The following is a 27,167-nucleotide window of genomic DNA, read 5'->3' as shown; positions in this document are numbered from 1 at the left end:
TGCCGGTTATTTTGGTAGAATTCGTAACTTTATGCTGACAACACTGGCAGAGTGCCATCGCACCACGACTCGCAGCTCCATTCGTGTGAGTTCGTCGCTTCCGTTGGACGGACCTTGCGCGGCGTAAGCGGGTGTGTGCGAAAGTATGAAGTGAAATCGTACCCAAAGTGTGTGAAATGTTTAGTGGTAGTTTTTACTGTGTTAAATTTGTGCGAACAAAATGAGTGCAAACGGATAGTCGACTTTCTTACTTCCCGGATTTACAAACATTGGACGGTAGTGGAACACGTAACATTTTGTAGAAACGGATTCAAAATGGCTGTGTTTTGATGGACCCTTTGTCCGATTCGTGTGTTTCTTTCAGCATGGTAGTGGGATCCTACAGTCAGAAATTTGACTTAGAGAGGTGAGAAAGAGGCTTGTTATATATTAGTGGTTTCCGGGTGTAGAAACTCGAGTGGAAAATACTGGTTCCCGCCGAAGTGAGGTGTCGGTGCGGTGCTTTCTACATGAGCGAGCGATATAAAACGCTTTCTGACGTGTGAGTTTCTCTCATAACCTTTTGGTTTTCCGTTTATGTTGCTTATAAAACGGTCATGCAGTCTTACGGCATGAACGTGCTGTCGTATAAATAACTTGGGTGTACTTTTGCACATTAATTTGAGACCAACTGTCAACCATGTAAACATATGACTGCTTTTTTTAGATATTTTTAACTATTCTTATTGGAATTTTTCAACGTGGCAAGTCGATAATCCCTTGGTTTGTATTGGAAAATTTCCACTTATAAACAACAGGACAATACTTATATTATTAGGTATTTCATAAACAAATAAGATTAAAAAAACAGCAGCTATAGTGATGTGTAAAATATTAATGTTCAGATAAAAGTTGCTGATAAAGATGCATAAATTAAATTGGTATCTTGGTTCAAGTACTCAAATTGACTATAGTTGCATTGATACAATTATTGTAGTAATAATTAATATTTAATGCTCTACTTTGGTCTACCTTTTGGCTTAAGGCCAAATGACCATTTGGTTTATTTTGGCTCAGAGCTGACAGATGCTCTTAAATCATAATCATAACTAAAACTCATTCACCCAATTTTAATTTGTATTAAAACTGGCCAGAGGCTCATTTCGGGTAAGGCAGAAACATATTAACCTCTTACCGCCCAGTCCTATAATAAGGTTTCCCATTCCATTCTATTTTGAATCTTTATTATGACAAATCCCAATTGTATTTGTTTTACAAGTTTAGATATTTAATTATGTATTTAATTATTAACCTGTCATTTCCCACGATATGACGTCACCCATAAGCGTTCTGGCTCAAATATGAGCTGCTGGGAGCTGACAGATTAATCTGCATAATATTTAATTATGCCGAGCCGGGAGATATAAAGCTATATTTTTGATGAATATGTTGATTTAATATTTTATTATTCCCTGAAGTTGGACAGATTTTCATACCCATATAATTACAGATACATATAGTGTATAATCATTTTCCATTGTATTTTCATGGAAACTGGACACAAACATGTCTTGATATTTCGGTCAGTCTCGGTACAAAAAGTACTGAGGGTGTCTGAAATAGCATGATAAATAGGAGAATGTTTCCGAGAAAATATGATGGAAAACAATTATGCACTACATCTGTACAGGCAAGGTTTTATTATTATTTGTATGTCTTACCATATCTCGGGACCATGGGGTCCCGGACCTTTGGGAGGCGTGCGTGGGGCCGAAGCCAACAGCGCAGAGGCCCTTTAAGACAAGTTTGATGTCATGTAGAACGCCTGCTGGAACCCATTCACGGGTTTTGATGTCATGTAGAACGCCTTATTATTATTATTATTATTATTCTATAAGCAGGCAGGCAGTTGTGACAACTGATATTGCCTGTATCCAGTAATCATTGACAGTTGTCATTGACAAGTAGATGTATAGGCAGGGCTTTAAATACCGTTAAAAAGTTGGTATCGTTACCACAAGGTGACAGATCTAACGTTAAGTTCTAACTAACGTTAGACCAAGTACCGTTAGTTATACTACTCTTTACCGGTAACAAAATGGTAACGTTAGCAGCTGTCAATTTGAGCTAACGTTAAGTCAAAGGTATCGATACACCATTTTTAACGTTAGTAGGTAACGTTAACAGCTGCTTATTTACCGTTTGATTCACTGATAGATGCCATCATCGTTGACAATCGAGCGAATGTTCATTCACTCTCAAGCAGAGATGGGCATTTCGTAATTGATTCCTGGTTCCACGATTACTCGAAATTACTTTGTAATCTGATTACCGATTCCCAGATTACTTTGTAATCTAACAATACCGAATTACTAAGTACTTACACTTCCAATTGAGGAATCAGGAATCACCTTTTCTAATATTACAATTACTAGTAATTGGAATCAATGTCAATTGGAATCAATGTCGATTCCTCATTACAGGAATGCATTTATTGATTCCTTTCAGATTACATTTCGTACTACTACTATCAAAAGTACATTTCGATAGTAGATATGTTGTTGATGTTGGCTTAATACAATGATATTATATAACCATAGATAGGTTATAATCATACTTGAGGAGCACAAAAAATACTTCCATATTTATTTCTGAGCCTACGAAGAAATCTGTTATTTTTGATTAATTTTCTCATTCCATCCATCTTTGTCATACTCGTTGTTAAACATAAGCTCGTCTCTTTCTATTTCGGTGTGCGGGAGCGCGTTAGCACGTGCACATTTCTCGCTTGTCCAGTCGCGACTAGAGGCAACTTGTCCAATTTGTCACAAGGTAAGCTCTTCAATTTTGGAACGCCTATAACCTATCTTGAGTTATAAATCATTGGCTTAATAGATATAGATGCACCTTATTTGAATCAGGTGTGCAGATTTCGAAAATGACCATTTTGGAATCCAAGATGGCGACCATGCAGTATGTCATAAAAGTCGTCATGGATGTCGTTTTATACGTTTCAGGGAGTGATACGATAGGTTGTTCAGTGTGTGTGGTTCTGAAGATGAACGAAAATTTTATTATTTTTGCGCTACGAAGCACTGTTTAGGAGATGCAGCCCTATAAAGATTTTTCTCTCTTTTTCTTCTTTTTATTCGTTTTTAGGGTTCCGTAGCCAAATGGCAAAAAACGGAACCCTTATGGATTCGTCATGTCTGTCTGTCCGTCCGTACGTCACAGCCACTTTTTTCCGAAACTATAAGAACTATACTGTTGAAACTTGGTAAGTAGATGTATTCTGAGATATTTAAGATTTTCCCGCATAAGAATAAGAATACCGCATTAAGATTTTCACACAAAAATAGAAAAAAAAAACAATAAATTTTGGGGGTTCCCCATACTTAGAAGTCTTAGAACTGCACTCAAAATTTTTTTTTTCATCAAACCCATGTACATGTACGTGTGCGGTATCTATGGATAGGTCTTCAAAAATGATAATGAGGTTTCTAATATCATTTTTTTCTAAACTGAATAGTTTGCGCGAGAGACACTTCCAAAGTGGTAAAATGTGTGTCCCTCCTCCCCCCTGTAACTTCTAAAATAAAAGAATGTTAAAACTAAAAAAAATTACATTACCATGCAAACTTCCACCGAAAATTGGTTTGAACGAGATCTAGTAAGTAGTATTTTTTAATACGTCATAAATCGTAAACCGCAATTTTATTATGTTACTTGCTGCTACGGAACCCTTCATGGGCGAGTCCGACTCGCGCTTGGCTGCTTTTTTTAATTTCCATTCCACAGATATTTGTGACACACCTTCGTGGCATTCAGCCATTAAAGTGGTAACACACTGTCGCACCGCGCCGCGGCCTCGGAGTGTCGCACCCATGGGTGAGATCGAGAAAGAGATATCTGTTTCTCTTTCTCGCTCTCACTTATGGGTGCGACGCTCTAGGGTCGCGGTGCGGTGCGATGGTGTGTTACCACTTTAAAAAATATATAGGCAGTATTTGGTTTATGGTATAATTTCTTTTTTTTTTCATCTTTATAGGGCTGTATATCCTAAACCGTACGTCGTAGCACAAAAATAATCAAATATTCATTCCCCTTTATGAAACTCCTCTAAGTCATATTTAAAAAACACAAAAAAATAACAAAAAAAGAAAGAAAAATATTTATAGGGCTGTATCTCCTAAACCGTGCGTCGTTGCGCAAAAATAATAAAATGTTTGTTCCTCTGTACGAAACCCCTAATTAATATTAAAAAAAACAAAAAGAAGAAAAAAAAACTTTATAATGCTGTATCTCCTAAAGTGTCCTAAACCGTACGTCGTAGCGCAAAAGTAATCAAACTTTCGTTCCCCTTTAGGAAACCCCTTAATAACATTTAAAAAACACAAGAAAAGAAAAAAACTAATAAATAGAAGAAAAAAAGGAAAGAAAAATCTTTATAGGGCTGGATCTCCTAAACCGTGCCTCGTAGCGCAAAAATAATAAAAATTTCGTTCCTCTTCAGAACCACACGCCGAACAACCTATCACATTAGGACATTATTATTATTTCACATTGCATGTAATAATGTCTCAAATAAGAATTTAAGTTTCACCATTCTAGATTAACATAAAGAATGACATAAGACTATGAACTCTAACTACTAGAATTAAAGTTTAGTTTTACTAACGTACCTACTTAATTATCTTTAATCGAATTTAATTGAATCATTTTTACAAGCAAGCAGTAACATCAATAAATAGGTGTCTCATTTAATATAATCCGACTAAATTACATTTCAGCAACACCTCCATATTTCACAAAATAAATCAAGACATTATCCAACCTATATAATCTTGACGTATATTATATCAAAGACGCCTGTACCTAATATAAACCGACCAAGTAACGAATTAGCTATACCATCATATTTAACAAAGTAATTTATGACGTTTTGCAACCTTCTTATTTTGGCAAATATATTCCGACACAGCCGGGTGGTATTCTATCTGTCCAATCTTGATACAATGTGTATTTGCGTCTCACATTTTGCTTAATGAGAGAGTGAGACGCAATGCATATTGGACAAAGATCTTAAACAAGTAGAATACCACCTCTTTCATTTGATAAACATAAAGAATAATGACAAAAGACTATGAACTCTAACTACTAGAATTAAAGTTGAGTTTTACTAACGTACATAATTATCTTTAATGTATTTTGACTGATTCTATTTCAATTTGACAGAAGCCCTGCCGTATTTATGGTCAATAAGGTCTACTGGCCTTAAAATTGTGTATGAAGTTACAAGCAAATATCAGCTTAAAGAATGATAGTGTTAACGTTAGTTTGGTAACGTTAGTTTATAATGTGAATTGGGTAACGTTAACAAGCCCTGCAATAAAAAGTAAAATTACCGGTAAAATTAACGTTAACTAGCTAACGTTATAATAATGTTAAGTTATCAAGTATCGTTACCATTTACTACCGGTAATAAGGTATTTTTATGATTTTAACGTTAAGTAACGTTACTTTATAATGTCAATTGGTAACGTTAACAAGCCCTGTGTATAGGTGTGCTTGTCTAGTTGATTTTTAAATTGGTTTACATTTTGTGCTGAGACCACATCTTCAGGAAGTTTGTTCCAAGTCCTCACTACTCAGTTGCTCAAAAAGTGTTTGTATGGATTACTGTGGGACTTATGCCTTTCTAACTTTAAGTGATGACCTCTCAGACGGGTGTTGTTGTTGCGCTGTTTATTCCTATAAATTCAAAATCAAATCAAATCAAAATGATGATAGTATAGCAATATGTTGTGAAATATCAGCCAATAATCCCTACTAATATTATAAATGCAAAAGTAACTCCTGCCTGTATGTCTGCTACCTCTTCATACTTAAACCGCTGAACCGATTAAGATGAAATTTGGTATGGAGATAATTTAAAGCTTGAGGAAGAACATAGGGTAAACTGAAATAGATACCGTACACCAAAGAAAATGTGTACAAATCCACCGTTGGCCGAGGCGAGACTACTTAAATATTTTCAAAAAATAATTTGATTTGTTCCCTAGTTGGACATAGGATAGTTTATGTATCAATCATCATATTCATCATAGGGATTATAGAGTAGCTTCCTTTGAAAATGAATATCTTACCTTCTAGTTGAATATCAATCTGTGTTTTTGAAGTTATTTTTTTCATCCTGTCATGGTGGTTGTTGCTGCATTGGCAAAAAACACTTAGCGCCTTAAAATTTGCATCAAATTACTTTGCCACTCTTGTGGATAAAATGCAACTTTCTCATTAACAAAGAATAGAGAGAGATAGAGATTTTGCATGGCACCTTATGGGTAATGGTAACCTGAAAGTTGATGGAAAAGGATCTGCAAATGATCTCTCCTTTGATAGGTACAGTCGACGTCAAAGATATGTTAACATTTTTCGCCTTATTACAAAGGAATAAGGTGCAAAACTGTACCTTAACTACTTCTTAAAATCGATTATTCAACTCTTGTTACTAACAGCTTCTTAGGTATTTATAAGGGACAGTTGTGTAGAAAATGATTTATGTTGAGAATAGATAGGCACCTAGAAATAAAGGTTGGTGCGAGAGAGCGCGGCGAACGTGAAATGTCGCCGGGACCGTTACTGGTACAGTTAGCAACTAAGTGCGCCTAAACTTTGGCATTGCATGTTCAATGTGCCGGCCGCAAACCTGCCTAGAGGATTGTACACCATACGACAGAAGTTTCTGCAGAGAGGAACTGAAAGAACGCGTTACCTAAGACATAGTCGTATGCAGATTTTGAGTAATGTCGGCTTAGTTACTTTAGCCGGCTGTATAGTCTGTTGCAAAAATACACTACGAAATCGCTATTTGTATGTAGGGGGCAAAGCTAATGGTTTTGTTGACTGTACGTCATCATCATCATCATCTCCTAGCCGTTTTCGGCCACAGCGACTGCTATCTACCGCTGAGAGCGTCGCTGGTGCGCTCTCAGGTGACTGACATAGCCAATCTTTGCAGCAAATGCATGTGCGGCCACACTCGCTGCAGGTCAGCACCCCTCCGACGTAATTATATGTGATGGCCACAAGTGGTCTGGCCTTTAGCTCGTCACGCTTAGTGTCGAGTTCTGAGCGTCGCCTGGCTTCAAATTCACAGTAATGCCTCCACTGTGGACGGTCACCAGTGCCCTGTTTATCAAAAGCTTGTAACTTGTAATACAAGTGGAAGTCCCTTTTTGACAGCTTTTGATAAACAGGGCACAACTAGTGACTATAGGTACACTTTTTTTTCTAGGTAGGTAGGTAGGTAGGTGGTAGTGGTAGGTACGTACTGAACTGACAAACGTAGGTCCTATCTACTTCAATAACATTTCTTCTTTCTTCAACACGTCATAAATGCTATATCATATCTTTTAAAATATTTTCCTACCGAATATCTTATCATACCATATCTTTTAAAATATTTAGAAATCGCTTAGCGTTCATAATTTTCTCGGCAAATGAGGAGTCTTTTCAAAAGTATGAACACCATACAAAAATAAGCCCTTTTGAAAAGACGCTCCTCAAATATATTACACTTTATAACACGTTGAAATAAAGTTCAAAAAAGCAAACGTCTCTTTAGTTACATCCACGTTGACCGGCTGTACACTTTTCTATTCTCTTAATTAGCGATCCTTTTCTTCGAATAATAGTTTTTTTTAGCAAAGGAGACTTTTATTTTGATTTTCCTCATTATTTTCATACGCGCAATGCATCGTTGCTTCCACATATGGATTTTTCCCGGGATAACTACGTACTTGTTTCCTCGTGGACTATTATTCTGAGAAGGAAAAATAAACAGACTGATGCTTGTTAACAAACTTCTGATTATTTCTAGGTACTTATAGAATCTTCGTTTGTTAAAATATTTATTTAAGATAGAGCGAAGGTGGTGAGGGTGGGTGGTAGAAGGAGGGTGGTGAAGAAATACCAAAGCAAAAATATTATACCTATTTCTTTGACTAGGTACGTAGTTTACAGACCTGGAATTTACGTTAAAATGAAACCCCTCCTTGTGTAGATACGTTAGCATCTACGGATTTAAAGTAAAATATTGTAGGACGCTATACTGTCATTTTGCGTTCTAACTAACAATTTCCTGTTATTTTCTTGTCCCAAAGCGATCCTCGTTGGGCTTGCTACTTTCACCTTGTTCTTTAGGCTTTCACGTTAGCCGATTTAATTTATTCTTAAAAGCACTTTATTCGTAAATGTTTCTTTTGTGAATATTTGTCATAAAAAGTTATGACGCCCTAAATGGTTTTTAGCTCAGTTACAAAACACTGTAGCGCTTTGTGCAGTAATAAGCAAGATTAATCTTTTGAACGTAAAAGGTACGTTGGCATAATACTTTACTCCTTCGGCACTCCGTCTTCCGATGCCAAAAAAAGAAAGCATTGTTGTACCTATACGATAATAACGTGTGATTAGTCTTTGTCAGACAAACGCTGTTGTCACGTTTTCGACATAACCCGTACGGTTACGACACGTCTCAGGTATAATTATTGAGGCCTACTTTAATTCACTAGCAGGCAATTTGATGTTCAGACTGATACGGCGTGATACCTAAGTTGGTTTAAAATTGCCACACGATGTTGCTAAGGTGTTCAACCTAATTTAACTTGACCTTATGTGTCATCATGTTTGTATTATACTCGTATCTAATTTCCAAACCACTATATCCGTGTAGGCTTAAGTTTGATCAAATTTGATTTTTTCCACTATCCACTACCCAGGCCCAGACTTCCCACCTCGGCTTACGTTTCTATTTCAATCTTAATCTTGTTAGTTAACCTATCTTTAAAAGGTGCAAAATCGTTGTCAAAAAAACTCCGTTGTCGTTGCCAGCAAGTCTCCAGCTTCCAGCACACGCCGGTAAACTGAACGGAATTATTTATCAATTCTCACATTACATTGGCGTACCTGCAAGGCTTCGGCACACAGGCGCGTTTTCCAGGCGGGGCGTGAGCGTTTTGTATGTAAAAGCTGTAACTGTCCTGGCGATGATCGCAGATCGTCTTGACTGTCCTTACATCACGCACTGTTGCAACAGGCATGTAAGGACAGGTGTAGGCTAGTTTTGTGTGTATTGTTTGTGTTGTGTGTGTTATTATTATATATTATTTAATATTATTTGTAAATTTTAAATTGTAATGTTAATTTTATTAGAATATATTTAAATGTCATTTTTAATTATCAAAATGTAAATAATGTAAAAATATGAGCCAAATAGCTTGAAATAAATGAATTTTAATTTTAATTTTTAAGAGCCAACAGGAGCTAAGATTTAAATATTTTAGGTAAATATCCCGTCTCGCTAACGGAAGCGGCTCCTAAAACTAGTGCGATAAGGACAAGGCGAAAAATCCTGCGTAAAAATCTCAAAAATCGAGGTTTCGTACTCGACTGTTTCCTCCTCCAAAACTTAACCAATCGTAACCAAATTTGGAAATCTAAATGATTATGACATTGTCTGTGTCGGACCGTTTTGCTTTTTTGACTAATTGATGTCAGTTTTGAATAGCACGCCTCTCATTGCGGCATAGTCAATTAGGCCATTTTGGCCATTTTTGAAGGGCTCTAGCGCCTTAAAAAACAAAAATATCAAAAAAAAGAAAAACGGTCCGACACAGATATTGACAATATTAATCTGTGTTGAAAAAATCATTGCTCTAGCTTCAAAACCCACGGAGGAAACAGTCGAGTACGTTTGTATGGAGAAATGACCACTCCTGTTGGCTCTTAAAGCGGCGCGCCCCGCTCACGCCGCGCCCGGAAAACGCGCCTGTGTGACGAAGCCTTCACTAAATTCTACTCCACGTTAGCCGTAATGTCCAGCGTCGCCCACGCTCCGTTTAGAAAGTCGATGGCTGCGATAGCCGAGGCTTTGTTCTCACCACAATAGGATCATAGGATGTCATTCTGACGGCCGTAATGGTTTCCGACAGTTATGGCGTATTGTTGATCATACATTAATTAAACAGACAGCTGAGTGGAAGAATATTCCTCGTGGTCACTAGGCTAGGCTAGATATATTGAATGAGAGTACATTGGGGCCCTCTCAGAGCATATAATACTATTCCTTTCCTATTCCTTCCTATATCTGTGGGGGCCCTTTATAAGTTCAACATTATAGGTACTTCTTGCGTCGAATGACGGCCCCGGTCCCGGTGATACGCCTGACGAGTAATTGACGAATTTCTTCGTGTGTTTTTTAATATACATACGTACATCCAAGGAAGCTTGCAAACCCTGTGAAAAGGACGACCTATTGACCTTTTTCTCATTGTTATTATATCCAGCAAATCATGATGGTTAAGGTAGATCATACAATCAATACCTCTACCCCAGTGCCTACCTCAAGAAACATTAATTATTAATGCAATAAAACCGGCTTCATTATCACCACCACGTAATAAGGAAAACATAAATGACTGTCATACTACCAGTATTACTCATTTCCTTCCCTCGTCTCGTTTCTTAGTAAGCAAGTAGTTCCTTATTTCGACAATCGATTTAAATCGGTTTCCAATAGCGTTAAAATTCACACCGAATCAAACAGTCACTTCAATATAATTGAATAGGTATCTTGTTACAAAACAGGAAGACTTATTATATATTAATCCAAAACAGACAAAACCGATGAACTATTACGTTTATTACAGCCAAAGATGAAGATAATTTTTGAATTTTGCAAGTATTGTTGTTTTTACGTTTACCCAAGACGGGTACATCTCGGTTAGGGTTTGCTCCCGGTACTGAGTTTGTATGGCGAGAACCGGGAATTCCGGGAACCCTAATCTCGGTGCGGTTTGTTGTATCAAATGTCCAAGGCTTTAAGCAGAGCTAAGCGCATGAAACCTTGCAAAAAGCCGTTCCGATTTTATTATAATAAGCGGATTTAACTGTTCCATCGGGGCTGCGCAATTCTTTGTCTTGCACTCAAGGAGAATCAAGTTTCATTGTAAACCTAGATTGTTTTGATCCGCTCATATTTCCTTGGGCCGTGTCTGTTGAATATTCTGTTAGAGCGGCGCGGCGGCTGTTACTTTATTTATAACATTCAGTTTGATGCATGCAAAGCGAATTTGACCTTAGCATTAGTGATTGCCATATTTTTGATTTTCAGATGTCGCAATAATTTCTTAAAGAACGACCCCATCACAGTGGCCAAAACTCTTCTTTCGGTGCTTTAGTAAAAGAGTGCCACATCTTGTGTTACATGTGTATCACTTTTAATCTTTTGCATATATATTCTTATAAATTTAATTTGTGCTTAATTTGCCTTTTCTCGACCGAGTGCCTTTGGTATGCCGATTATTTGCCCGAAAGTCTGTGGTGTACACCAAATTAAAATTTGTCTTTAGGCGCTCGGCAGTTTGCCAAGAATGGCAAGGATCTTTATATTTTTCAATTTCTCATTATAACCTGCCGTTGTTCAGTAAGCCCGCTATCACTGCCAGCTTTGAAAGGCAGTACGAACCAGAGTTTCAATTCCGCTTAGCTGGTTTTATATATGCATCCGTGCTTTTACAGGTTGAAGTCACGTTACAGAGACATGCCTCATTGTAATGGCGGCTCTTAGCAAATGAGAACTCGATTTTACGACGCAATCCGCAATATTGCTTCGCCACGAAAGCCGAAAATATTAAAATCGTCTCGTTCGTCGGTCCTCAAGATTCGCCGTTCTTGTTATGAAAATGTCCGTTCGTTGAAATTATTATTAAACAGCCAAATTGCCTGTTACGGACGTTGAAATTACCTCTACTAATTAATGCTTTGGAACTCTTTACTTCGCAATTTTCTGGAATTCTATTTATGTTTGTAATTAAAGTTTACAATTCTGTAAACATCCTGCCCACGGACTATATATCAAACAGTTTTAATAAAACGAGGATTATTAAAAATGCTAAATTTTTTATTTATTTTTGTAAGCAATTTCTTTCATACCTTTTTTTTAAGAGGGGAAATGCTTTACGCATACCACCCGGCACGGGGATTGGCCGAGATGGTTATGTGGGACTCCCTGTTGTGGGCTAATGAGACCCCAGGTTTACTCACTAAAACCCCTCTGTTGCCGCCTCGCTGCTATACGGCGAGTTCCCAGGAACGCCGAAGTACTCTTCCGCAACCTCGCCAGAACTTCTTTCATACCTACCCCAACTGCGCATCACCATTCTTGACAAAAACATTGCACGTTTGACAAAAACATAAGCAAGCATATGTTATCTACTTCTCTGTTCATAAAACTGTACAAAAAACAAAGGTTCAAACACAAAATTATGTACATAAACTCTACAAACACAACTGTTGCGTACAAACTGAACAGAATATCAAAAACTACACTTATATAAAGTTATGTATGGAAGTGTTTTTACAAACTTTAGGTATATACCTGTGCCACTACCACCAGTTTGGCACTGACATAAATGTCATCGAGAACGTAATTTACTCGCATATTAGTGCAAGCGAGATGTGTAGAAAGTAAATTACGTTCTCGAAAGCGTTTATGCCAGTTTTGACACTGTCAATGACTCATGGTACGGGCTCTTTACCTTATTTGTCCTATGCTATGCTAATTTGTGCCATGTATTAATTATAATATTAATCGATAAATTTTTAACATATTAATGTTAACAAGTTATCGATTTTGTTTATAAGTCGGGATATAATATCGAAGCTTAGTACATACGTACTACCTACTTAATTTTCGTTTTTCATACGCAGAAATAGTAAGTTGATTTGTGATATTCCAACATAATATATTCAGATAATTCCAGGAATATCATCATAAAGATGGGTTATGATTTTTATGATGTTATGCGATCAGATAATGAAATATCCAATATCCAATTTATCTTGAAATACCTTGTATAGTATTCTGATACTGTTGCTACGAGAACAACGCCGAAGTAGCGATTTTTTGTTGTTGTTTTATACGTTGTAGATCAGATGTCTATGCTAAATAAACGTTGAGAAAATATCCCAGATTATTGTTTGTATTTTTCCTTAGTCTGAAAAGTATGACCCTAAATTTTTTTTTCAGGGAATGCATGTCATGTACCCGGACCCGACGCACTATCGCAATCAGCCAGCCAGCCAGCCCTCATACCAGCCGGCCGTGTCGCCGGCCCGCCACCAGCCTAAGAAGCGCCGCGCGCTGAGCCCAGTCTCGCGACACGCGGGTCCCGATAACACTGGCTACAAGGTGAGTCGGCGTGTGGAATTGCATTAAATGTTTAGTATCGTAAGACGTCAAGTTCGGGACCGGTTGTAGTAACAGTGTGAAGACTGCCTTAGCACACATAATATATCACGCACGTAATGCTGTATGACGTGTCTTGTGTGGTACGAGTACCACCTCAGATACTACTTTGATAGATGAAGCGCGCGAGGTGTTACAAAATGATCTCGATCGTAGACTTCGACTCCCGCTGGCTTGCCTCGAATACTTTATTGTAGAAAAAAACTAAAATTTCGCTCCGCACAAGTTTATTTATGAGAATGCAGTAATTAAACATTCCTCTTGCCTATGATAGCGAAATTTATGGACCGAACACGGAGGTTACAGTAATATCACATTTGCGATTTCATATCAGCTAACTAAAGCATAATAAGTATACTTAATAACATTCTTTATCGTCGCTTTTATTGATAGTTTAAGACCCAAGTAATAACTTACAATATTACTTCGTGTTTTACGAAGTCAAGTAAAGCAAATACATTTTGTTTTATAGAACTATGAAATCCCGAACTATGATAGAGTTCGATCTCGCATAAAAACTTTTTAAATTATCTAGGAACCAGGCAGTATCTTTAACGAAATCAAAAAAATTATAAGACGTTCGTTTAGCATGAACCATTCCGAATATTTTAACTTTTATACAGTTTATGGTATCATTTTCAGCAATAAAATAAAAACACGAACTCGTAACCAAACTACTTTTAAAATTTGTCTATGTGACGGCTTCAGGACGAAGAATGCTTTACCAAGACTAAGGTGACACACAGTACACAGTACGCCATTGGACGTACTGCGATATAATGCGCTGCGATATATTTTGCAGGTTGCTGTACGTTACGCTCTATAGAAATGATGTCTTTCCATACAATGTTACGCTCATGGCAGCGCGCAGCGGCGTCACCCGGAGACCAAGGCCTTTTCAATTGGCGCCCGAAACTGTCGACGTGTATCAGTGTTGACTGTAGACTCCGTTTTGATGCACGGACACGGTTTCGATACGCTCTTTCTCGTCTTAGCATTAATCCTGGTTGCGTTCTCATCAGCAACTGTTTTGCAGCCCGGGGTCCAATATCCGACAATTTCTCGTTCATCCGGTGAACCCGGTGGCAATTGTCGATGCAAATTGCAAACCAATCAGTAAATAAATCACCTATTTACCATACAAAACTAATAATTTACGATATCGACATTATCGACTAGTAATTACACTCAATGACTTTAAAATTAACGCCTATCCTAACGAAGCAAGCATATTTCAAATTAATTAAATTGGACGTCGCGCGAGCGTGTGGTAGCTATGGTGTTACTCCAATTGCGACTAGCACAGTCTAGTCGATCCAGCGATCCAGTGATTGTGCGCTATTCAATTACCTATTGTTGTTACGGATCATGTCATAAGTTACCTGGTTCACTTTACCATTCGACTCACTTCCGATTGCTCAGCAATGTAAATACACGACCTGATGAATATTGAATCTATTTACCACACTGGCCTGTCACCTCCTATAACAGGGCGCGGTTCTGAACTCGACGGAGCGTAAAATTTCCATGGAAAATGTTTAGTCCTTGTACTATTTTCCAATGGCGAGTTGACTGGAGTTCAATCCGGAACAGTCCAGACGTGATATTTTTAGAGACAATCCACTAGAATATTTTGAAAATGTTTACCTATCTAAGACAGACGTTTTATTTTACTGATAGAAATAGCGGACCAAAATAAACGCAATCATTTTTGGAAATCTGAAATGTTACGTTATAATGAAATGACGCGTTTCGGTGGCGAAATCTAGGCGTGTGTCCATTATTACCGAGCAGGGTACAGTCGATCGTAACTAGTAACCAGTGTAGTTTTTATTTCGATCCGTAACAACAATGGATAACCAGAGAGAATACAGGTTTCGTCGAGCGTTCGGCTTGCCAAGATTGGAACAACAACTATGTTGGTTTGTCGATCGAAACTCGATCTATTCGTCGGTTTCTTTTATCGGAGTTTGGTGGCACCTGCGAAAACATCTTACAAATAACATCTCAACACGATCTCGCAGTTCCTCTGTTGACGGGAAACGGGTTTATATTTGAAACCTCGGCTCGCCTCGCAGTGCATTAAAACATAATAAGCGCATTCTAACGAAAGATTTTATAAGCTGCAGAAAACCAACGACTGCACTTGGCTGTAGTACTGAGCTGCTGAGTGGAGACCATTATCTTCACTTAGCATCGCTTAGGATCTTTCTTTAAAATATAAAATGCTCAGATCAGATACTCATGAAGTCGGGTGTAACAGCACTCGGGAAAGCTGTAAGCAAATAGTCGCTTCTACCCGACCATAGATCAATCATCATCGCCCTGTCTTACATGATTGATCTATGTTCTATGCTGCAGCGTTGCATACAGATAGCCGTTTTAATTTGTAATGTTTCTTCAATATGCACCCTTAATCATGGTTTAAATTGGTATGTTTTATTTTCTTTAATGTAGCTTTTCATAACGTACCGTAAACTCACACTATGGTACGAATTATACAAGTATGTATGTACTAAACAATTTTGCTCATCAGAATTCAGAAGCCAGAACATTAGCCTTTCTGAAGGATTTTTCATAAAACTGGCCATGCGCTGCTCTCATTTGTAAGTTTGCTACGATCTTGGCCAGATCATAAATAGATGGACCAAATCCATCTTGTTGAAAAAAAACTTACTATTGGACCTATCTGACTATATAAAAGTTTATAACTGTTACATCGATTAATCCCTATAAAGAAACAAATTTAAAAACAATCGAATTAATCAATGTGGATATATGTAATTGAATTGCAATTTAAAACACGGAACAGCAAGTTGAAAACTGCGTTGCGCTGTTTGTACGATAAAACAAATAAAAAATTGCTGCTATAAATTTTAAACCGAGTCGCAGATTTCGTTTAAAAATGGAACGGTCGCGTCGGACACATTATCACCTCTTGCATGCGACTCATATTGGAATGTATACTTGTAGGGATCGCTTTTCACAATCTCGGATACTATAGAGAAGAGTACGTAAAAATACCGTTCTCTATACAAGTTGCATTCCTAAAAATATTTTGCTGAAAATATTTTGGCACCTCTCCGATAGGATACGCCAATTGCACAGCAGTGAACAGTAGGCGCGCCATTTAAAGACACACACTGTCATCATGCTGTCACAAAGAAAAGTGCGACCCTTATATTTTTACTGTAGAATATATCGTGCCAGTTTTGCCTTAATAAAAAAAAACCTGAAGTGCTGAATATAATTTTGGCTCCGTTTGGTCCGGTGCGTAAATTCATCATGTTACCCCAGAACCACCGAAACATGATACCCTTCGGCCATAAGTCAGCGCACGCGATGGTGACCTGCAGAAATTTAAAACATCGTTTAAAAATTGGTATGGAAATGAACAATCCTCATTACTCCCGCCTGCTTTCGCACATCTGTCGCGGATGGTCTCTCTACCGTTAGCCAGCATCTGGGGCAGCGTCGAAAGTATCCGCCACGACGCCATGCTTGCTTTACGACGCGCCGAAATCTTGTTGTGTCTCCTTTATTGTGTTCGGAGCCTACTTTTACCGGAATATCGGAGCTCCTTTCCAAAATTGCGGTGCTGAATCGTGGCGCTTCAGTACGTGACTTTTTTTTTGGTGGCCACTTTTGTAAGTTTGGTGCATACGAGAGTTATCTCAGGATAATTTATAACGTTGAAAAGTTGAAATGGTAGAAGACCGTCCAACAGACAATCCAGAGCTAATTATAATTGGATTTTCTTGAGAATAAGAATTTGAGGCCTGGGGGCTTTGCCAAGATGAGAGGTAGTACATACATTGACTAACACCAAACGAACATAAAAAATCTATCGGGATGACAGATGCTACGAAAGGTGACTGTTTCCATACATTATTTAAGTTTTGATTGGCGTTATCTATCAACGTTTGTCATCGTGGCTAGGCCCCCTGTAAGGACGTGGTGCTTAATCGTTCCAAAAGAGGAAGCCGGTAATAATCTAGTTTTATTGGTGTGTGGAAAAGTGTGGACTGAACGAAGATGTAGTGACAAAAATTGAGAAAGGTATGTTGAGATGGTTTGGACACGTGGAAAGAATGAGTGAAAGAAGGCTGACAAAGAGAGTGTATAAGGTAGAAGTAGAAGAGGGAGTTGGAAGGGGCAGACCTCGGCGGACTTTCTTCGATCAGATCGGGGAAATCCTGAAGAAAGGCCAGGTCAAGAGCACCCTAAACCGGCGAGCGTGTATGAGGAATATTATGAAAGTAACGGAAGCGAAAGAGGTATTCATAATTCATAATTCGTTTATTGTCTGTAGAACATGGGTATATACAATGATGGAACATTAAAATATAGAATCACCATGGTCTTGCCATTAGGCGTACAAACAGTCAAACTTATAACTATAACTACTTATTAACTGTCTCTGTCTGTGTATGTCAGGATCGTAGCAAGTGGAAATCCGTGGTCCTTTGCCTACCCCTCCGGGAAATAGGCATAATTATATGTATGTATCGGTGTCTCGTCTGTTTACAACAAATAAATAACCTGCATTGCATAAAATAGTTTTACAATGATTATATAATATTTTTTCCACTCTCTGTTCAGTATTAGCAGTTTTTCAGCTTACTCGTAGTTTGGAATACATTTTGCCATCGATGCGTAGTTATGTAGTGTACACGTTTCCTACAGGTACACGTGCAGCACAAACTAGATAGAGTTAAATTATTCCACGATACCTACTCGATGTTTCATATCACGCTCAAAACAACGCTCTAATTTTATATTCATGTTTTCCACTTTCCTTCACGTTAACGGCTGACACGTTACACGAAAAGTAACGTGACAAAACGCCACAGTGACTGTTTATAGACGAAATTTGCGCCACGACGTGGCTGTATATTCTATTTTGCAAAACACAGGCTAGCAATAACCTCAATCAAACCAATATAACTGTAGCCTTGTTTATAACGACTTGGAGAGTGGACGGTATCGGTTTTGCTGAAAATTTCACTCACGCAGGATCGAACGATTGGAATACCACCAAGCTCCAGCCACGTGCCCACAAGGCAAGCCCCGTGACCCGACAACGTGATGCTACCGAATACATTATACTGTTCAACCCAAGGGACTTTACTGTTTGATCCTACCTCAGCCTGTATTACCTTTTGGAATACAACTGATATCCAGACGTCGCTGAAACATTGTTTTGATTCATGGAAAGATTTGAGCCCGCATTTATGAATGAGATTGACCCTAAAGGATGGTATTATTTTACAACAATTTTTTATTGCAATCAATGAGGTTACATGATTATTTATGTGCCTTCGTTGCTAAATGCACTTGACACCTTTAAATTGCATACAAATGAATATTTATAATTAGTTTTTGTTTCAATGCCATAACGGTTTTTCATTCTAACAAACAGGATACAAAACGTAGCACATTTAAATGGTCTTGCGAATTAAACCCCTACTATAAAGGCCGGTGTTTCGCTAAATTAAATGCCTACAAATTACTCGAAAAGCGAAAATTTCGTGAGTAACATTGTAATCAACACGTCGAACGTTGGATTTAGTGTTTTATCTCTCGTCGATAAAGCGTGTTTTGGTCTGGCGCGCACTGTGACGCAATAGTTTGTTTACACGAGTCGAGTGGCTGCATGTATGCGGGCCTCTCGACGTTGCCAAGTCGTGCGTTTATTCCTGATATGACCCCAAATTCGCGAATATACTTCACTTTTTTTTAGGATTTTTGAATAAATGTCACCGTTTGAATACTTGATGAGATTGTATAAAATAATCCCGTCATTATGAATAAATCAGGAATATTTTCTGCAGAGTTCTCGTTTCAAAAATTAATATGAAGTTAACTTAGTGAAGTTAGTTTCAGTAAAGTTTTTAATCTCATTTTGACCACGAACATTCAAAACGAGATGAAAATAATTACACCTGACCCGAGCTTGTCAAATTTACCTTATTAAAAAGGCGTCCGCGACAAGGCGCCCGGACCGCTTTTTGTCAGTAATGAGCACGCCGAATTATCACGCAAAAATGTCGTACATACACTGGTATAACCAACGTTTATATGACGTTATGGAACTGTTGTCTCGTCATCAGATCTTGTTTGCGACGCGATAACCGCCCGTCCGGCTAGTTCCCCAAATTACCTCAATTTGCTTTCCACCTGGATATTCGGTATTCGGGTTCACAGCTTACGATTTAACTTCGAAAGGCAAATGAGATCCCTGACCAACTGTTCTCATTACAGGAACGTCACTATTTTACAAAACTTTCATATCAAAACAACATGATGTGGATTCACAGTAACTATGAAAGTATAGGTACGTTCATACCTTTACTTAGGTACCTAAACCAGAAAAACTTCATAGGGTATTTTTGCGTTTTCAACGGTTTTCAAATTATCATTATACCAAAGCAGAAAACTCGATAAGAACCAATCGTGATTTCAGTGTCTTTTTCTTCCAAATTTCATTTTAGTAGATCGCGTTGACTTTTTAAAAGTAGCTGATTTGACTATATCAAATAAACCAAGACCTTGAGCAAATATCTAATTTATAGACCTTTGATGTAACGTTATTTACTCGCTCTTTAGAGAACTGTTGGTCTAACTTAGCAGCTATTTTTTACCAGCGATTTCGCCCGAACATTTCGCAACGTGATCAATTTTCAAAGTCACGTTTGTTTCATTGTTGCGACGTTGCCACTCGTCCGAAATTTCTTACGCCGCCGTGCTGATTTCGCGGACCGTTGCTCAATCGCGAAAAAAACTCGCTGCGAACCGCTTAAAAACGCTGGAAAAACGCTCCCGGATGTCGAGTCTGACGTTTGTAATTTGCTCGCGACATTTCGTAGTCTTCCTGCTCTGATTAAGTTGGATCCAAGCTGTTTCCTGCGGCCGCCATGTTGCTGTTATAATAATTGTATGTATGCCCATGTTGCATGCGCGTTTTTTCCTTTTAACGGCCCGCGTCCGGGCTGCGGTTCTTTAACTCCGTTAAAGGATGTGCTCCGTCAAAACATCTGCTAAATGCTTTTGAAAGGCAATGGGTACATGCGTAATAATTTTCTGTAAACGTAGATTGCCGAACACAGCTTTATTTTTAGGACTCGAGGAAAACCTTCACGTGAAAACCTTCGCGAGAGATCCCAAAACCACTAACCAAACTGAAACTATGTTGGCAACACGTTTAACAGTCCCATCTCGGTTAGCTTTGCATCGTTTGTGCAATGATTTCGTGATGTCGTGTGATGGGCGAATTGGCACCGGCGGACCATACAGGTCAGTAACCCGGCGTCCCGCGCCCCTCCGTTACGTAAGCGCTTGCCACATTTAATGCGACATTGCCAAAGCCCAAACGCTCGTGCCTGGTATCTCTCCTTATCACTTCACCTATGCCGCGAGGACTTTATCATTGTTTAAAGTTACATCATCTCCATTTTAGCATCGAACTATAATGATCGCCAAAAAATGTAGTTACGGGTGGCCTCTAACCTCGGTAAATAAGCACCTTGTCGACAAATTAGAACGATGCCTTAACGAGCTTCTCGTTAGGTATAAACCTCAAAACGATTATACTATAAAGTTAAGTTAGAAACATACTTCAAAAATCATTGAAAGATCAGTTAGGTTAAATTGCTCATTTTTTTCGCATACCTATTTTTATAGTTTGGTTTTCGTGATTGCCTGTTACCAATTTAATTTATGCATTAAAAACTGTTCTATGGTATCTTGCGTGTGTGTGTTGCATGTCTGTATTGTTTTTTAAGTAAATTCCAAGATATAATAATAATTTATCGTTCCTATATCACCAGTAAATTAATCATACCGCGATAATGCCACTTTAATTATTATGCACATAGAAGACGTTTCATAACTCTCGCCTGATAACCATCTGGCCCGCAATCTATGTCATGCAACGTACAAACTGACAGACATGACAATTTGGATGCGTTATGAAACCATTGTGATTTATCATCTATTGTTGGATTTTGAGCCTATTGCGATATTTGCGTCTAACCTAACATCATCTACACATCAATTCAAGAAAATTGCTGTTATAATCATACTGCATTGGTGTTACAGGAATATTTTCACCGACTTCACAACTGTCGCCTGACACGGCATATTGTCAGAGTAAGGTGGCAATTGTCACCATGGACTCGGTGACATAGACTTGCTTCACGAAAAACAATCCAATGTGCGCTGCCTTCATCCGCGGTGCCACCTTAAAAAAACCTTTTTGTCCCAGCGCATTTGGTTCTGTTTGAGTTGCTTATTTTATACATTTCCATATAATTATGTACATAAGTTTAGACTTATGGTTACTTTAGGTTAGCCTAAATCAATTACCTGTCTTTTAATTTATTACACATGTCTCTTAAACTGCCTGTCTGGCGAGTAGCACGTAGAATAACTCTTCAGTTTTATAGAGGTGTTTGTGTCACACAAATCGTTCAGAATTCTTATTCCAATGGGCTACCAATTGCCGGTGAGCATTATGGCGATCCAGTTATGATGGTACGGTTATTGCTGGAGTCTTAGGTAGGTTAGGATTACCAAATTCGCGATATAATTGTCAATTAGTAAGCTTTAATCAATCTCACTGGAGCACAAACGGATTTACAAATGTTTACGGGGCTACCATCCTGTCAATCGCTTTATCATGTTGTTAACCAACCCTTAAGGCTCCGAACCAGCTGCTGTGGATGCCACCGGGATAAACGCTAAGATGATAGAGAAAGCCAAAAAATATTGCTGCGCCTGAGCCAATCGCTCGCTTGCACTCGGTGAGTAGCAATACAGGGCGAAACGTGAGTGTTCTCTCTTGGCAACAGCACCGCAAACTTTCCTCGTGTTTAGCCAAAACGTGCAAAAAGCACCGCTCTGACACGGCCTATTAGTCTATGTCACAAACTTTCACCTCTCTAGTTACATCCAAGTGAGCAGAACTGTTCAACTTGTCAAACGCTGCGCCACATTTTACGTTGCATTAGGTCTGGTTATAGAATGGAAACATTGGAGACCGCGTGACTAAATAATGTTATGGCGTAATTACATTGATCTAATCTCCTGATCCGGTTGACTTGTATTATACAATTGATTTTAACCCGTATCAGAAACCAGTAAGCTCGAGTAGTAGTATTTACTAGAGTTGAAGACTCTGCCCTTATCAAGGCAGAGGCGATTTAACGACCACATGTATTCTATATTAAATGAGTAAAACTTATTTACCTTCGATTACCACTTTTGAATTAACAACTGGGATAAGGGTTAACTTATTAAATGCGTCTTATACGAGTACTAGCTGTTGCCCGCGACTTCGTACGCGTGGATTTGTATATTGGTGGTTATAAATTCTACATTAGCTTAGAACATTATGCAGCAAAAGATAGCAGTAGGGACGGTTAATCATTTGTTAATGATTATACAACGCATGAGATTTGTCTTTCACAACCTGGCTACGAAGTTTCAAGCCCCTAACTGAATAAAATTGTTCTCGATAATCTCGATATAATCTCTCTCAACCCCCAGAAGATTTTCAAGTCCACTATTTAATAAAACCTACTACCTAACTACAGTAACTACCTATTTACGAAGTTTGAAGTTCCTTGCTTTAAATAAAATTTGAACCCTCTACCAACTCTCAACCCCTGTTGAAACTTTTAGGGGATGAATTTTTAAAAAAGCTGAAATTACTTTTCTTGCATTGTAATAATATGCCTTTATACAACGATTCAAGTCCCGCACCCCGATAAATATTCGGGTTCCATACAAATTTTCGACCCCCTTCACCACCTTGGGGGATGAATTATCAAAAACTCTGAAATTAGTTTTCTTTTCTCTTAATAAAATATCTTTTTACGAAGCTTCAAGTTCCTAGCTTTAAATAAAATTATAACCTATACAATCTTTCAACCCCTTTTTAACCCTGTTATGGGATGAATTATTAAAAACGCTGAAATAAGTTTTCTTGTGTTCTAATACTATGGCTTTATACAAAGATTTAAGTCTCGCACTCTCAAAAATATTTGATCTCCATACAAACTTTCAAACCCTTTTTCACCTCCTCGGGGGATGAATTTTTAAAAACGCTGAATAAGTTTTTTTGTTTTTTAATAAAATACCTTTTTACGAAGTTTCAAGTTCCTAGCTTTAAATAAAATTTGAACCCTATACAAATTTTCAACCCCTTTTGAACCCTTATAGGGTATGAATTTTTAAAAACGCTGAAATTACTTTTCTCGTTTTCTAATAATATGTCATTATACAAAGATTCAAGTCCCGTACTTACAAAAAATATTGACCTCCATACAAATTTTCAACCCCTTTTTCCCCTTTTTTTAAATATTGAATTTTGAAAAACGCTAACAATAGTTTTCTTCTCTTTTAATGAAATAACTTTTTACGAAGTTACAAATTCGTAGGTTAAAATAAAATGTAAACCCTATACAATCTTTCAACCCCTTTTTAACCCTTTTAAGGGATGAATTATTGAAAACGCTGAAATTACTTTTCTTGAGAATTAATAATATGGCTTTATACAAAGACTCAAGTCCCGCAATCTAAAAAATATTTGATCTCCGTACAAACTTTCAACCCCTTTTTCACCAACTCGGGGGATGAATTTTTAAAAACATTGAAATTTGTTTTGTTGTTTTTTAATTTAATGCCTTTTTGCGAAGTTTGAAGGTCTTAGCTTAAAATAAAATTTGCACCCCAAGACAAAGTTTCATCCCCTTTTTTACCCCCTTAGGGGTTGAATTTCCTAAAACTTCGCAATTACTTTTTTTTGTAATCGGCTATTATGCCTTTCTAAGAAGTTTCAAAGCATTTGTAATGGATTCAAACTTTCAACCCCTTTTTAACCCTGTTAGGGGATGAATTTTCAAAAACGCTGAAATTACTTTTCCTGTCATATAATAATATACCCATATACAAAGTTTAAAGTCACACACTCACAAAAATATTTGATCTCCATACAAACTTTCAACCCCTTTTTCACCACCTTGGGGGATGAATTTTCGAAAACGCTGAAATTCGTTTTCTTATTTTTTAATACAATACATTTTTACAAAGTTTCAAATTCCTAGCTTAAAATAAATCTTGAACCCCATACAACCTTTCATCCCCTTTTTAACCCTTTTAAGGGGTGAATTTTTAAAAACGCTGAAATTACTTTTCTTGAGTTTTAATAATATGGCTTTATACAAAGACTCAAGTCCCGCACTCTCAATAATATTTGATCTCCGTACAAACTTTCAACCCCTTTTTCACCACCTCGGGGGATGAATTTTTAAAAACGCTGAAATTAGTTTTCTTGTTTTTTAATTTAATACCTTTTTGCAAAGTTTCAAGGTCCTAGCTTAAAATAAAATTTGCACCCCAAGACAAAGTTTCATCCCCTTTTTTACCCCCTTAGGGGTTGAATCTTCTAAAACTTCGCAATTACTTTTTTTTGTAATCGGCTATTATGCCTTTCTAAGAAGTTTCAAAGCATTTGTAATGGATTCAAACTTTCAACCCCTTTTTAACCCTGTTAGGGGATGAATTTTCAAAAACGCTAAAATTACTTTTCCTGTCTTATAATAATATACCCATGTACAAAGTTTAAAGTCACACACTCACAAAAATATTTGATCTCCATACAAACTTTCAACCCCTTTTTCACCACTTTGGGGGATGAATTTTCGAAAACGCTGAAATTAGTTTTCTTGTTTTTTAATATAATACATTTTCACAAAGTTTCAAATTTCTAGCTTAAACTAAAACTTGAACCCCATACAACCTTTCATCCCTTTTTTAACCCCCTTAGGGGTTGAATTTTTCATAATCGCTTCTTATCTCTTGTACACTTTACAACTGCAACCTAGTGTGCAAATTTCAACTTTCTAGCTTTTGTAGTTTCGGCTCTGCGTTGATGAATCAGTCAGTCAGTCAGTCAGTCAGTCAGTCAGTCAGTCAGTCAGTCAGTCAGGACACTTGCATTTATATATATAGATAATGAAAGAAGACTTATTTAAGGTTCCGTCACACAGGCGCATTTTCCGGGCGGGGCGTGTGCGGGGCGCGCCACTTTTACATATAGGTAGAACGCTCACGCCCCGCCCGGAAAACGCGCCTGTGTGTCGAAACCTTTAACTGCGCATTTGTAGACCGAATGGCCAATGAATATTTTGCAACTGTCGTTGAAGTTTCATATTCTGAACGACATCACAGCTTCATTGATGTTTTTTTTACTTCTAATTGTTTTTATAAATGGTTGCTCAAGTCTCACCTTATTAGCAACATCTAGAGGTTCTACGAGCAAGAAGTGCACGTTTCTAGTCCATCAGTATTGAGAGAGGTTTCTCAAGGTGCCGCGGCTCCGTTTCCAACGATGTCGGCCGAGCCTAGGGTTGCCAGATCGAAAGGCGCTATTATCGGGAAAAAATATCAATTTATCGGGATTTTTGGACTTAAGTCGGGAAAAAAACCATTCAAATTAAAATAGGTAATTGTATTATTTAAAAAGCAACGATATTTTACATTATTATTTATTGGCACTACGTCAGCTGCTCTGACCATAGACGTTTTTATATAAAAATAGCATACATTCTTTGAAATTATTGTTTTATAATGTGAAGCTGTTTTTCGGGACAATTTTCACTTTATCGGGAATCGGGAACACATGCTAAAAATCGGGAGAATCCCGCCAAATCCCGACCATCTGGCAACCCTAGCCGAGCCGCTGCAACCGTGTCGCCGGCCCCGTGCCCTAGCTGCAGGCATTATGTACACCTGATTGACCCTAACATATGTACCTACGATATCGTAACATTCTAACTATTGGTAATTAGCAGTAGAATCACATGTAGTACGCTTTAAAACGCTATTTGCGTTAAAAATCCAAGCAGCAGCGATGAGGAGTCCTTTGAAAACGATTGGGCAGCCAATAAGTTCCATTTATCCCGGTAGCGCGAGTACTGTTTTGGAGCCCTGAGCCCTAGAAAGGGGGCTTTCCAAAATTTTATCATCAACTTTGCACGATCTTCATCTTATTCTGTGAACCGAAAAAGATCAGCAAGCATGACAATCCTGGTGACGTGACGTCATGATTTATACCTAATTGGAATTGTAGAAGTCGACATAAACGATTATTTCTCATGTAATTTACACGAATACCAAAGACATTCCAGTCTAGACTAGGTCTTTCCCCCTAAGACCTTGGTTTTTACTTTATCAAAAAGCTAGCGTACGAAATTAGCCCTCATTATAATCTCGTTAGCTTTGTTCCTGATGCGAAAAATCTCAAATAAAGTTGTTGTAAACACGCTCTTCTCTCATTATAATAAAGTTTAATTTTGAATGCTAATCCTGTTTATTACAAACGACATTACTCCCACGAGAAGCTAGAAAATGAAGTGAAACTATGTCTCAAGCGTTTGAAGGACTTATCATTACAATATCATGCTGTCGGTGTAAATATAATATAATAGCCGGCGGTTTCACACACATTTTTGTTTTATAAACGCAGCTACTGCTATTATCCTTGATGTAAAAGAAAAATATATCTTCACATATTTTAGTATTCATAAATCAAATGTTTATTAAGATATTGGTATAATACAATACAGGCATAAAATCGAGGCATGTTTATGCAACCAGTTTCGTTTTGGCGTAAGCTCCAAACAATTCCTCCACAGATCTTATCAACATCTACGAAATATTGGTGCAGCTAAATCTAGCGCGAATCATAGTTAATTTAGGACCTACGGTGGAAGTGGTTGGTATAAATGTCGGGTTTGACATTCTTATTTGACTTTCATAGCGCTATTCCTGCATTAACGTTGAATATAGGTTTTCAAGGACTAAGGTTCGAAAATGG

General features: G+C 37.8%; 1 protein-coding gene across 1 annotated transcript in view; it reads left to right on the top strand.

The window, feature by feature from the left end:
* Positions 1–27,167, top strand: part of LOC134654815 (uncharacterized) — a 184,031-nt gene continuing 156,864 nt past the window's right edge. The window contains exons 1-2 of the mRNA XM_063510286.1: positions 1–406; positions 13,067–13,228. Coding sequence (XP_063366356.1) covers positions 13,070–13,228 — 159 coding nt within the window. The 5' untranslated portion in view covers positions 1–406; positions 13,067–13,069. The remainder of the gene's footprint in view (positions 407–13,066; positions 13,229–27,167) is intronic.

This window comes from Cydia amplana, chromosome 15, assembly GCF_948474715.1.
Source record: "Cydia amplana chromosome 15, ilCydAmpl1.1, whole genome shotgun sequence".
Lineage (NCBI taxonomy): Eukaryota > Metazoa > Arthropoda > Insecta > Lepidoptera > Tortricidae > Cydia > Cydia amplana.
This window is presented reverse-complemented; position numbering and strand designations above follow the sequence as displayed.